The sequence below is a fragment of the Marmota marmota genome, unplaced genomic scaffold (genome assembly GCF_001458135.2).
Source record: "Marmota marmota marmota unplaced genomic scaffold, marMar, whole genome shotgun sequence".
In the NCBI taxonomy this organism is placed as follows: Eukaryota; Metazoa; Chordata; class Mammalia; order Rodentia; family Sciuridae; genus Marmota; species Marmota marmota.
The window spans coordinates 16,879,912-16,894,486 of NW_026000005.1; the positions used below are offsets into that span (position 1 = coordinate 16,879,912).

Here is a 14,575-nt window from a genome sequence, read left to right on the forward strand (position 1 = left end):
TAGAAATTTATGAAACCAATTTGAGATAAGTAGGGCAATAGACAGGCAGACAGAACACATGGAGAAAACATGGAAGGCAAAGGAGTAATCCTAACATGTAGGAATAGATATTTTCTTAAGTGTATTCCAACCTTTCTGTTGGTTTAAGATTTGGGAAACAGGCTTTCATGCAGAGATTATTTTTAAACATGCCAGAAGCAGAGAAAGCAAAATCAACTATAGGTAAACTACTTAAAGGGGAAAATTGCCTTTGGAATATCTGATGCATGAATTAATGAACAATCTTCGCCTTGGAGACCTCTACCATTTTTGAAAGCCAAAGAACTTCTTAACATATGGAGATTGGTAAAAGTGGTGAAAAGCATAATTTGCAAAGCTCCACAGTAGAAATAATTTCTTGATTCCAAACAGTCTCATGATAAAAAATAAATAAATAAAAATGAGATGTGGGTGGAGGGAAATTGGCCTTAGCGATTTTATACTGCCCATCAAGGAGGGAGGTAACATGATATTTTATCCCACTAAAATGTAGGGGATTTGACCATTTTCCTTTGCTGAAAATATTGAATGTTAAGCTACCATTTTAAGTCTCAAAGATGTTTTCTTTTCCTATAACTTAAATTTCCTGGCCATGCCTGCCTCTTTCTCGTTTTAGATTTCAAGCATTAACTTGAAAATCAGATGAGACTTTCAATTGGGGGAAGGAATATTGACATTAAACAGGTTCAACTCCAAGCATATCTGGGAGCTGTCACATGCAGTTAGAACCACCTCATCCTGCCAAGTCAGGTGTTTACATGAAGCACAGGTAGCCACTCACTCAGTCCAGACACCTGATGCCACGCGATTCATGTACGGGACACACTAAGCCTCATCTCTGGCAATGGATTTACTTACCGGATGATAACAACTTTCTGCAGCAGTCAGAGTGAGCATTTAGGGCGGCTAAATGTAAGGGGAACATGCTATGGATTCCACACCTGAGGAGGGAAAAAGAACAACAACAGAGCAGCTCATGACAACAGATCTCAAGATACACGCATATCACCCTTCTAGAAGTTCTCTGACACAGGAGCTCTTGGCTGAAATAATTTTGTAATTCTTTGATTCAATAAATAATGATGCAATTATTTTCTTTTTTTAATATTTATTTTTTAGTTGTACACAATACCTTTATTTTGTTTGTTTTTTATGTGGTGCTGAGGATCCAACCCAGGGCCTCGCACATGCTAGGCAAGTGCTCTACCGCTGAGCCACAACCCCAGCCCGATGCAATCATTTTCTACCTTAAAATAATAAAATCCTGGATCTGAATAAGAATTAAAAGCCTCTAATCATAGAAATATATATTTTTAAGAAAATCTGTTTCACATAAACAAATACTTTTAAAAATTAATTTCCTTCCTGTTTTGTTCAGCTTAGTGGCTTAAGTCTCATTCACTCATTCACTCATGCATCTGCAGGACACTTTCTAAGCATCAGATACTATGCTAAGAGCTTGCGATAACAGTGCTGAGCAAGATACACTCTCAATGTTGAAAAACACTTGTTTTATTATTTGATTTGATAAAACAAATACTTATAATTGGCCCATGAGGTGATGAGCACTTTAAGAGTTAATAATAAATTTATTATTGAAAATAAAATTTTCTACAGGAATAAAATCTAATGTTTACCTTTTCCCAGTTAAATTCTATCTTTCTAATAAGACTTTTTTTTTTTTTTTAATGTTACACATTAACCCACACCACTACACAAAAACACAGCTAGGAGTGACAAACATTATTTTGGGTATATTTTATAAGCCTATCATATTTTTCCCAACAGAATAGCAGAAAGAGTCTAGAAAATAACTCATTAGATTGACCCCCACCATAACAGTCCTCAGGATGATCCTTTAAGGGACAGGCAGCCTTCTGATGGCAGCACTTTCTGATTTCGGAATTAAATCCTCTTCTTCCTCTTCCCTACCACCTCACCTTGAACAAGGACCCAAAGCCACATGCTGAATCACAGTTCATTACAGAATCACAAGGTGGCTCCTGTGTGCTCATAGCATTTATCATGTTGGTGACCATTTCCCACAACATCTCATTTTAATCAAATAATACATTTCAGATTTTAAAAACCCTCTACATAACATGAGCAACTATGGGACTATGGCAGCATTAATTACCTAAGTTTCTTCTCTGAAACAAGGTGGCCCTTTTCAGATTTCATGCTTCATAAAGAAATAGTATGATTTGAATTTGTTAAGCTTTGGTTACATAGATTTTATTTGCCATCCCAGAAGTTACTATGTGGTGTGCAAATGTGTGAAAGTATATACATATCCACAGATATTTCATGGTATTCAGTGTTCTGCAAAATGTGAGTCTGTCAGCAATTAACCACCACTCCCTCTTTCCATGCTAACTTGTATTTATTAGTGTTTTTGTTCCATCTTCCCTCTGTTAGTTTTCCTTTCCCTATATGGAGATTTCCAGCTCAGTGTATATAATAGCTGGCATTCATCAAGAAATGCAATTTGCCAGTCTTCCGGGCAGTGTCATGTGGAGGAGAATTGCTTATAATTGCCTCTCTCATCATTTACCAAAAAAAAAATCTGAAAAGCAATTGCATCAGCGATGACCTTGGTGCTCCTGAAAAGGAAAAGGGAGTTGGGGGATGGGGGAAAAGATTTTCCTTATATACTGTTATTTATATTGTTCCCTCTTTATTTAATAGACACATACTATTTTTTTAAAAAAAAATGTATACCATGTTTTAAAGCACCTAAGTGGAATTTTAAGCTACTATAATTTTACCTAGCCATTTTATTTGTTTTGGGGAGTAAAATGTTAAAAATTTGTGATTCAATATCTCTGGACTTTTAGAAAAGGAAAATGAATAGGATAGTTTCAAGTTCCTGAAAGAATATACTTGAAATCAAGGACTGGATTTAAGATTTCTTTGGACTTACCTCATTCTTGAAATACATACACACATTAACACACACACACAAGGCGTCACATATACATTTTTGTAAAATATATCTTTACATAAAAGAACACAAGCAAAAGAGAAAATAGCATCAAAGTCTGTAAGAAGCCAATTGAGAAAAACAAAAAGTGACAAGTTTAACAGCAGCAACACTATAATATATCCCATAAAGTTCATTACCAATACTTGTCATCAACCTTGCCACCTTACCCTGTCTTTGGGTAATTCATTATACCCTACATTAGCTAATTATTCCATTGTTTTCAATTTACTAACAAAAGAGATATAGAATTACTCTAATTTAAAATTTCTAGCACAAATTCGGCTTAGTACACATTTTTTATTCTACAGTTAATAAAGTCACTACCTCAGTGTAGGTTTTGAAAATGTAATTGTGTGGATTCAAGTACTATTGGCATTTGAACTTGAATATGATACTATGGTTCAAATAGTGAAACTAAATATCAAGTCATAATTGGAAAAAAAAGAGAAAAGCAGAATTTAGAATCTCAGAATCTTGTCAGAAATTATCCATACATTTCAAAATAAAACTACTTCTTTGTTGTCATGAAATAAGACTGCTTATCAAGGAAGGATTATAAAATCTTTAGTAAGAAAATTAGGACTTGGCTGTCTTAGTCAAATAAAAAGCATCGCTCCTATTTCATCAGGTATACATCAAGGCCCATCAAGAAAAAAGGTGCCAAAGAACCCTAAAGTTAACATGATGAGTTACAGGAAAGAGACCAATTCCAGTTAAATTGCTACATTTATTTGACAAGTCATAAAATTAATGGAACCCATTTGTATTTAGCTATTTCTAATTTGGCTGTTAGCTGGCATCTCCTACCCAGTTATTTCAGAATAAATGAGGTCTGAAAGACTGTCCTTGTCGAGAGCTATCAGAGGTGAAAAAAAGGCATTTTTGCCATTAGAATATGGGTTCTTTTATGGCTTCCCCTTCCTAACCCTCTCTTTTCTAGAGTCTTTCCTCTTGGCTGTGTGGAAGAGAACACTGTAATTGAGGTGTTGGGGTCATAAACTTTGGGTTTGAGTCCCACTTTTGCTACTTGTTAACTCTTTGATTTTTGGCAAGTACATAATGATTCCCTCATCAGGAAAATAAAGACAATTACAGCATCTGAATCATAGAGCAACTGGAAGGACTCGTTGGGATAATGCACCCCAAGTGCTAGAGCATCTGGCATGTGGTAAGCCTTTCCCATCCATGTTAATATTATCACTACCCTTGTGATTATTGTTTCAAAGGATAATCAGCAGTCTGAGTGTTAAAGATGCAATCAGGTTGTGCTTTCTTAAGATCAGGTGTGTGACTCCTTAGAAGCCAAGAATGAATGTGATTAGTCAGCATTTCTATTATTTTTTTCCATCTTTCTAAATATCTTACAACATTTATCTCACAAATCTTCTAGGGAAGAAGGATTGGTTTAGTTTTGCTCACTGAGTGGGTAAGACAAAAACATATCCTAAATTTAGAATAGGATGATTTTTATGATTTTTACTTGGATTGTCAGCCTAAATCTAAAAACCAAGCTTCTTATGAATTTTATCTATGCCAGTCTAGATATTTCGTATGTTCTACTAAGTGACAGGCATTTGTGTTTCTCTGCCAACAACGGGATCTGATCATTGCTATTTGTAATCTATAGGCATTTTCAGTGGTTCCTTTAGAATAAATCCAAATATTCTAACATGGCCAGAAAGACCCTTTCTGGATCTGGCCATTGTCCAACCTATGGGTATTCTAGAATCTCAGTGAATGTCTTTCCTTTCCCCACAAGAACTAGGCTCTGTTCTGACCCTACTCAGCATCTGTTCTGAGTCAAACTGCAGAAAGTACCCTGACTTAAAGTTCAGAGAAGCAAAAAGAAAAACCAAAAATATTTCAATCAAGAGCTGAAAATAAGTTTTTTTTTTTTTAATAGCCCACCTGGGGATGCTGTGACAGTTAAGTGTACCCCCTCGGAGTGGTGCCTGGCACAGGTAAAGCACTCATGAGCATTTTCTACTACAGTATTGTCAAATTGTGCAATCAACACGAATGCTAGTGTTTTCTGTTTGCATATATATATTTTTTTAAATATTTTTTTTTATTTTTAGTTGTAGCTGCACACAATACCTTTATTTTTATGTGATGCTGAGGATCAAAGCTAGGGACTTGCACTAGCTTTGCTAGGCAAATGCTCTACCACTGAGCCCCAGCCCCAGCCCATGTTTGCATATATTTTATAATTTTAAAGAACTGCTGATATATTGGTGTCAAAAGCCAAAGGAATTTACATTTATACATATTATTATACTTATACATATTCAAGTAACATCATAATAAAAATAAGCCTATATTGAGGACCTAAAATACTCTATCAAAGCCTAATTATTGCTACTCATCCTTCAGTCTTGGTTAAACATTGCTTCTTCCTGGAAGCCCACCCTAGTCTTGCCAGACAGGATATGATGTCCCAGATATGTTTTCCGAATCCCAGAGGCACTGGCAATTGCTTTGATGTCACACTCTTAGCATAACTGTGATTGTTTGTTTAAATCCCCCAGCCCATGGATTATAAATTCCTTCAGGGTAGGGACCTCTTCAACCCAGAACCTGGCACCACGTGTGACACTTAACAAGCTCTCCACGAATAATTGATGAATGTGTGCCAGAGCCAGTTATCTGAATAACTATAGCATCACAAATCTGCTGCAGTGGAGGCAGGAAAAGACCTGAGAGCACATGTGGTGAAGTGGAAGGCAAATTAAAATCCTAGAGACAAGAGCCCCACACTTAACATAGGCGAAGAAGAAAACCAAAGGGCTCTGAGGCCACATAAAGTCCCATGAGCACTGAGTCATGCTGCAGAAAGTGCCCTGACTTCAAGTTCAGAGAAGCAGAGAAGAAAACAAACAAACAAAAGAACATTCTGAGGGCTGAAAATGACATTCAACTAAGTCCACAAGAAAATAATGATGATAAAACTTCTACAAAAAACTTTTAATATACATTTGGCCATATTGATTCTGAACCGAGAGGGGCATTTTAATAAATTTGATTAGTTAATTTATTTATAGAAAGAAAGGCCTGTTTTTCTCCTCTTTATTAAGTTATGCTACATAAATCAAAAAGGACCCAGAGATTTTCTGAGGGGCTTTTAGAAAATTAACCTCCTCCAATTACTTTCACTTTTTTTTTAAAGTTGTCAATGGATCTTTATTTTATTTATTTATATGCAGTACTAAGAATCAAACCCAGTGCCTCACATATTTTAGGCAAGTCCTCTACCAGTGAGCCACAACCCCAATCCCTCCCCTTCATTTTAATATTCCTTCTAAGGTGGATTTCCTTCTCTTGCACATAGAAGCACAAACAGACACACGTACACACTCACTCACTGAACCAATGTCGCACAGCGTATTCCAAGATATCCCCGGACATACTGTGACAAAAGAAAGCAGACATGGCTTATTAAGGTTGGGACAAGGTTTTCTTTGTCTCTGTCCCTTGGACACAGCACAGCCAAAAGAAGGAAAGGCCACTTGAACAAAAATGTCATTTCCAAGGCACTTTACTATATGGTGTGTTTGCACAAATTGAAAGCAAAATAATTACAAGGAAATAAACTTTGTATTTATTGAATAAAATTTTTTTCTGGGGAATTTTAATTAAATATCAGTCCCAGTTTAGGTTTATCTCTAAAATGGATGCAAATGGATGGCAAAAACTTCCCTGATAACCTAAAGTTGAAGGAAACATACTACTGAAAATATTGGCACATGACAGGTAAAGCTGGTTGTAGGTATTTTACTTCTGCTTAATTAACACTGAGCAGTTCTGATCTCTGGCTTTGGATTGGGCCTGGCTGAGAACTTCAGAAACTGGGAAGGGCCTCCTAAGTCCTGTTGTCATACTCTTGCCACAAAACTGAGCTGGACTCTTTTAGGGACTACTATAACAGTCAAGCCAAGAAGGGCCTTGGCTTACAGTGGGTTCCTATCTCTTCTAGAAGAGACATCCTGCTGCTGATACTATTTGTTCAGCATTTCCCTCCTCTGCAGGCCCTTAGCCTCCTCCTTAGCCCAAGACCTCATCTTTTCCTCCTGGGACATTTGCAAGAGTCTGCAAATGTCTGCCAACGATCTCCATCTGGACAGCCTCCAGAACGTCTGGATGCCTAATCACAATGATCTTTCTTATACACAAATGGGATCATCAAACACAGCTAGCCCCACCCACTTACAATTCCTTAGCAGCTTCCGATGCCTCAGAATGGAATCCAGTTCCTTGGCAGGACATGCAAGATCCCTTGAGATGAGGCTCTTCTTGCCTTTCTACCTCGTTTCTTCCTACCTCCCCACACATCAGAGCACCCACTTTAGAAATTTGCTTTTACCACATTCATATACTTGTGTCTTTATCAAGGCTGTTCCTTATTCAGGGAAGGTCCTTCCTTGCTTCTTCCTCTCTTTCTACCCTACCGTTCTGTCCACCTGAAAAATTCTTACGCATCCTTCCTTTTGCTGAAATGTCAACTCTTGTGGGGGACCCAGATAGTATTTCTCAAACTCTGTGAACCACAGCCGGGTCCAAACCTCCATTGTAACAAAACTTATAGTACTGTAGTCATCTGCTTTTGTTCTATCTCTGCCACTAGACTGGGGAGCCCAGAAGGTCATTAGAACCCAGTTCAACTTAATGTTGAACTGATGAAGGTAAAGCATTATATAGCACCAGAGTGCACCATATAATTCTCCATATAATTCACTTTAAGCCCAGGATACCAGGTCCTCTGTGAACCTGATTTAAAACATGATCCCATCACAACTTCCCTGGACCATTTAAATTCTGGTTCATTTTCAAGCAAGATTTTCAATTCTGTTGCACAACATTTGACAAATAAACAGAATTCCTAACATATGCTGCCCTCATGTTCTTCTAAAAATTCAGTTATTGTTTGTAACCCACAGTCTGTGTGATGAAGGCTAAACTCTACATTCGGGCATTTAATTTGGTTCTATCACATATTATTAAGTAATAAAATAATAGTTAACATTTATTGGTAGCTTACTATGGGCCACATACCGGTCAAAGAGCTTTTCAAATGGATTATCTTTTTAATAACCTTAACAGATATATTTATATATCTCATATAGATCTTACCATATACCAGAAAGCTTAATTAGTAATTAAATCATTTAATCTTCATAACAAACCTATAGATAGGTACTATTATTACTCCTATTTTTCAAATGAGGAAGCCGAAGCACAGAGGGATTGTGCAATGGGCTCAAAAGTGAGACAGGTTGGACTGGAGCCCAGGGAGAGCCCAGCAAACCTGCGTTCCCCGACTCCTGCTCCCGTGCACCCCTGGACAGAGCACAGCACTGTCACATACCTCTACTCTGGAGGCAACCACTTTCCCTCTTTGGTTGCTCCTTTTTTCCTTCTTGTACGGGGTGGCTGCCGCCCTCTACTACACTCAGATGACCCTCATCCTCCAGAGCCTATTAAGACTCCTCTGCTCCATGAAGCCTTTTCAGAAACCTTTGCCAGTCTTGTGTTTTCCCCCTCCTCTCTATGTTCTACAGCATAGGTACCAAACATTTTGCCACTCAAGTCCCTTTCCATTCATGACCTTGTAATATAGACTATTTTGTATAGTTATTTGTCCTAAGTGAATTTTGGTCCCCAACAAAATTATGAGTACCTTATAGACACAATCTGGTAACTTCTTCTGAGTCCCCCCCAGGACCTGGCACTGTGACAGAACTATGTGGTGGCTTTCTATATTTACATTCAACTATATGTAAAATGAAGTAGGTCCCTCCTTCCCTATGTGATAGATGAACTCAATTGTACTCCATAATCATCACACAAAAAAACTAAGCAAGAATCCTGAAGAAATTTCAAATTCGTCCATTTTTTTTTCTGTTAGGTTAACATTGAGCATTGGGAAAAACAGAAGAAAATTAGAAAGCAGAGTTAGGAATCAAGATTCCTAAATTGAAACCACTGGAAAGGGCCTCGTTCTGATGTAGCTGAAAAATAAAAAATGATTCTTCCCTGCGACTGTCATTAAAGACACTTAATTTATTTCAAATTTAATTTGTGGTTAGTCTAATAGTACAGATCCACCTTAATCTGACAAATGGGGACACTCCACATGCAGCAGCACCCCTTTGGCAGCATGCCTGTGTGTGACAATGACACCACTGTATTTTGCAGTAACCTACTTGGCAGTGTCAGCTCCGCTGGTTATTAAGGTGTTGATCAAAAGCTCATGACCGTATCTTGCAGCCACATGGAGAGGAGTGTTGCCATCCTTATCCACACAGTCAATTTCACCTCCTGAAAGAGAGATTTTAATTCAGCATAACACAAGGAATCAGGCGGATTCAGTTACTACATTCTTGCTAATCACTCATGTCGGCCAGATGTTGAATTTCTTTTCTACTCCACTGTGCATATCTGCTCTCAAGTACAAGAATATTTTTTAAGAACACAAGTCACTATCTGAAGTGGCAGTAGCACTATATCTGCAGAGAGAGAAGTCTACTAGAAATGCTTTGTAAAATATCTGTCCAGGGTTGGGGCTGTAGCTTAGTGGTAGAGTGCTTGCCTTGCATGTGGAAGGCACTGGGTTCCATCCTCAGCACCACAGAAAACTAAAATAAAGGTATTGTGTCCATCTACACCTAAAAAAAAAAAAAATTATAAATCTGTCCGTATTGTTTTATTTAAAGATCTTACAATTAGATTTCTGCTCTAAATAAACAATAAAATCAAATTCCATAAAATGTAACTCTGAAGACATTTAATTTCAATTAAAAAATTAAAGACCTATGGAAATTTCATGTTAAAGCGTAAGAACTAAAAAGAACACAGAGATAAAGAAAAAATTCCCATGTGGTTTGATTATTTAACTTAAAATATGAGTAAGTAAAAGTAAAAACATAACTACAAACTGAAAATGTCTATATATTGTAGCTATCAAGTTAATTATAATTCTTTTAATATAATATTTCATCCTATTTTATTTTTGTCTCCTTTTCTCCCAACTTTTAATTATTTCACATTTCTTTTTTGTTATTGTTGTTGTAGTTGGACACAATACCTATTTTTTATTAATTTATTTTTATGTGGTGCTGAGGATTGAACCCAGGGCCTCACACGTGCTAGGCGAGCACTCTATAGCTGAGCCACAACCCCAGCCCCTTAATTTCACATTTCTTTCTCTCCCATTTTCATGTGTGTATATATGAGTTTGAATAAATATAATTGATCATTTATCTGAAGAACCATTTCAAAATAAGTTAGACATCATGATATTTCTCCCCAAGAATGTTTTTCCTAAGAGCAAGCACATTCTCACACATAAACACATTCTCTGTTATAACCAAGAAATTTAACACTGGTATAATTTTATGTAATGTACAGTGTATATTCTAATTTCTTCAGTTGTCCTCCAAGTATACTTTATAGTTGTTTGGTTGTTGTTTAAATATGAGATCCAATCAAAGACTCTGCAGTTGGTTGTATCTTTAATTTCTATTAATCTAAAATAATCCTCCTGCCTTTTATTTTTTTAAAACAAATAAATGGTGATATATAAATTTATATATATAATTTATATGACATATAACTATATATTATTTGTTTATTTATCTATCTATTTATTTATTTATGTTACCAGGAATTGACTCAGGAGCACTCAACAACTGAGCCACATCCACAGCCCTATTTTGTGTTTTATTTAGAGACAGGGTCTCACTGAGTTGCTTAGCACCCCATTTTTGAGGAGGCTGGCTTTGAATTCTCGATCCTCCTGCCTCAGGCTCCCCAGCCACTAGGATTATAGGCATGTGCCACCACACCTGGCATAATTTATAATATGTAAATATTATAAATAAATGGTGATTTTTGGAGACCAAATCAGGTTGTGTAGGATGTTCTGCCTTCTGGAGTTGCCTGAGGGTTTTCTCATTATTAGATTTGGGCTAAACATTTTAGCAAGAATGCCATTGAGCTGATGAGTACCTCCCACCACATCTCAGCACACACAAAGGTTGAGTCATTCCATTGTTGGATGATACCAAGTTTGATTATTAACAATGGGCACAGAGTTTCAGGATGGAAAGGAGGAAAAGTTCTGGAAATGGTTGTTGCTGATGACTGCACAACAATGTGAATGCACTCAATGCAAATGAACTGTTAATTCTTAAAAATGATAAAGTGTAGGCTATGTATACTGTACTTCAATTAAAAAATTTTTTTGATTATTTGATTAATATGGTACCAGGCCTGGGGATGTAGCTCAGTGGTAGAGCACTTGTCTAGCAAGTGTGGCCCTGGGTAACATCCCCAGCATTGAAAAAAAAAAAAAAAAAAGAAAGAAAGAAAGAAAAGGAAAAAAGAAAAAGAAATAAATAAAAAGGTGCCTACCAGCACACCCCAGTACAGACAGGTCTTTCCCCTTTGTAATTTATAAGCAATTCATGTGGTGATACTTTGAGACTGTGCAAATATCCAATTCCAAACAGACTTTCCCACCATGACTTTAGCTTATACAAGGAGTACTTTGTTCAGAATTGACCTGACTTCTTTACTCTCTGTACTTATTTTATCATTTTGATATATAGTTGGATTCATTTGATTCTTTTTATTTTGAAAAAAAATCACTAGGTTTGATTTATTTTACTAATATGTAAAACATTTACACATTTCAAAAGTCAAGATTGTATTTTTAGAAAGCCTCTCACTCTCATTCCTATTTCTTCCATTTCATCCCCAACCACTTCCTATAGTAACCGTTTTGTTAGTCTTGGTTTATGCGTCTGTGTTTCTCCTTTCACTTACTATATCCTGGAATTCACTCCTAGAGATCATTTCTTAGAGCTAATCCTTCTTTTCTATAGAACTTCATCATTTTCTATTGCATGGATGTATTAGTTTTGCTATAATCAGGAAGACTACAGGTAATAACATTAGTGTACACTGTTTCATATTGGTCAGATGCATCTTTAGTGCAAATTCATAGAAGGGACATTTAGTGACTAAAGGACAACTGAATATGTGGTAGTCAGAGTTTGCCAGATTTCTTTCTGTGCAATTCTGCACTCCAACCAGCTTGCCCACAGCCTTGTCAAGTTTTTGGATACCTGCCATTTGTCGAGTGGAACCTTGGTGGAGCTTTTATTTGCATTTTTTTTTTATTACAATGGAAGTTGAACATCTTTCCATGTATTGAAGAGCCATTTATTTTTTTCTATGAAATTTTTTTGTGATTTTTGCCCATGTTTAAAAATATGTTTGTGTGGCCTTTTATTCCTTGATTTTTCCATAGCTCTTAAACATTTAGGAAATTACCAATTTGTCAGTAATACATGTCACAAGTAATTTTTCCCAGGTTTTCATTTTTTTTTTGTTTGCTTTATTTATGGTGTTTTTATCCTGTAGAAATAATTTTTTGCTTATATATAAGTCTTTTATTATTTGGGTTTTAGGTTGTTAGAAGGGCTTCCTCTACATTCTGGTAACGAAGAAACTAGTACATGTTTTCTATACTGGAAAGGTTTCATTTGTTAGTTGAAACATCTGATTCATTTGGAGTTTATTTTGGTAATGGTGTTTTAGTTGACTGACTAAATAAATGTTCTCTAAATGCCAGAAAGAATCAAAGTCCAAGAAAAGGACCTGAACAATTCAAAGAAACAGAAAATAGATTAGCTGTTGCCAGGGACTGGAGGAGGGAGGAATGGAATGGGGAGTGACTGCTAATGGGCATGAGGTTTCCATTTGGGGTAAGGAAATGTTCTAGAATTAGATAGTGGTGACAGTTGTGCAACCTTGAAAAAATTCTAAAAATCCACTGAATTGTATGTTTTAAAAGGTCAACTTTTATGATATGTAAATTATATTTCAGTTAAAAATGGAAATATCTGAAGAAACTACAGAAAAAAAGATGAGGAAGTAAAGGAGGCATAAGCACATCAAGGGACGAGGGTCACAATGTATGCTTGCCCTTATCTGAGCTAATATGCACTTGTCCTTTAATAAAGGAAAACACCCAATATATTGGGGCAAAGAAGTAAATTATTCTGAGGTTCTATTCATTGACCATTCTGTATAGGAAAAAATTTCTGCATCATTATGAAAATCTCTTAAGTTATTGGATTATCACAGCATGCTCTTAAATATCAAGTATTTTAGAGTAGGAGTTATCAGAAAATTGTGTTTCACAAAATAATCTACAAATTTCTATTAATTTTGACCATGCTTCCATTATTAATTACATTGACCTAAATAAGCAATATTAAACTAAAATATACTGTTATAAGGTATGCTAATACTATAATGTTCAGTATGTATATCTAAACTGTGCATATATACTTATATTTTCCAGAATGAGAAATCTAAAATCCTAAGAAATGTAAAGATTATGTAAATGGCTTTGTTCAATCTAGAAAGATATGATACATTTGTTTTAAGTAACATTTCTGATTGAGATAGTAATTTTCTTGTCATACAAACTTTAGAAAATTCAGCAAAATACAAAAAGGAAGAAAGAAGTCATATAAATTTCATGATTATTCTAGATAGACAATATTAATATTCTGGAATATTTGTGTGTGTGTGTGTGTGTGTGCATGTGTAAAATTTTCCCATGAGATCATAGTCTGGAAAATTTTGTATCTTACTTTCTCCCTTAATGTTACATCACAATACTTTCCAGATTGTTTTTTTTTTCAATTAATATAACTGTAACTGGCTCTAGAATATTAGGGTTTAGAAAATTTACTTAGCAAATGCCCAATTACTAGGCAATGAAGCTATTCCCAAATTCTTGCTATTAAGAAAAACAGAAATGAACATCTCTACAAAAAAGTTCAGATTATTTCTCTGCAAAATTTTTTAGAAGAAGAACCACTGGATCACAAAAGTATGAATATTTTTAAGGCTCTTGATAGATAATAATATCTGAGTAGCCTTTTATTCTCATAAATTCTACTTTGGGGCATTATGACCAACAACCTCCCAAAATTTGTTTTCAGTGAAAAATATTTATTTTCTGAAAAATATTTGTTTTACATTGGTAAAACACAGAATTAATGAAAGAGAATCTTTGCCACTAAGTGAAAATTACGAAAAATGTGTGGGCCTTGTGGAGGGAGCAAATGCTTTAAAAAGTGCCATCAGCACACAGGGAAGATCACACGCTTCACTCTATCACCAAGACTTCTATGTGTAAGAATTCACTTGAAAGTCAATCTAGTGAACACATGGGGTGTGCAATTCAATAGCTGTTTGCAAAAGAGGTAATTCTTTCTTGACCTTGACTGTGACAGAAAGATACAAATGGCAACTTGAACCTAAAATTCTGATCTTTTTTTCAAACCTTTGCTTCTGTGGTACAATGGTTATTATTAAAACAACTTGTTCAAATAAATAGTGACAGTTTCTATAAAAGTAATAATTACCTATGTGTAACTTTGTATACATTCTTAAATAAACAGAAAAATCCAAAAGCTTTACCAAGTTGCAATAAAAATTCTGGAGTTGGAGTTGGAGAACATGATGGTGGGG

At 35.7% G+C, this 14,575-nt stretch overlaps 1 protein-coding gene across 6 annotated transcripts in view; it reads right to left on the minus strand.

Annotated features, from left to right (window-relative positions):
- Ankrd44 (ankyrin repeat domain 44) overlaps nt 1-14,575 on the minus strand; it is a 329,913-nt gene that overhangs the window by 129,642 nt on the left and 185,696 nt on the right. For all 6 annotated transcript variants that reach the window (XR_007349421.1, XM_048808229.1, XM_048808231.1 and 3 more), the window contains 2 exons: nt 9,226-9,340; nt 898-980 (listed from right to left, as the gene is read on the minus strand). Coding sequence is in view for 5 of the 6 variants with exons in the window: in XM_048808229.1 (XP_048664186.1) it covers nt 898-980; nt 9,226-9,340 (198 nt within the window). In the remaining variant the exon portion in view is untranslated. The remainder of the gene's footprint in view (nt 1-897; nt 981-9,225; nt 9,341-14,575) is intronic.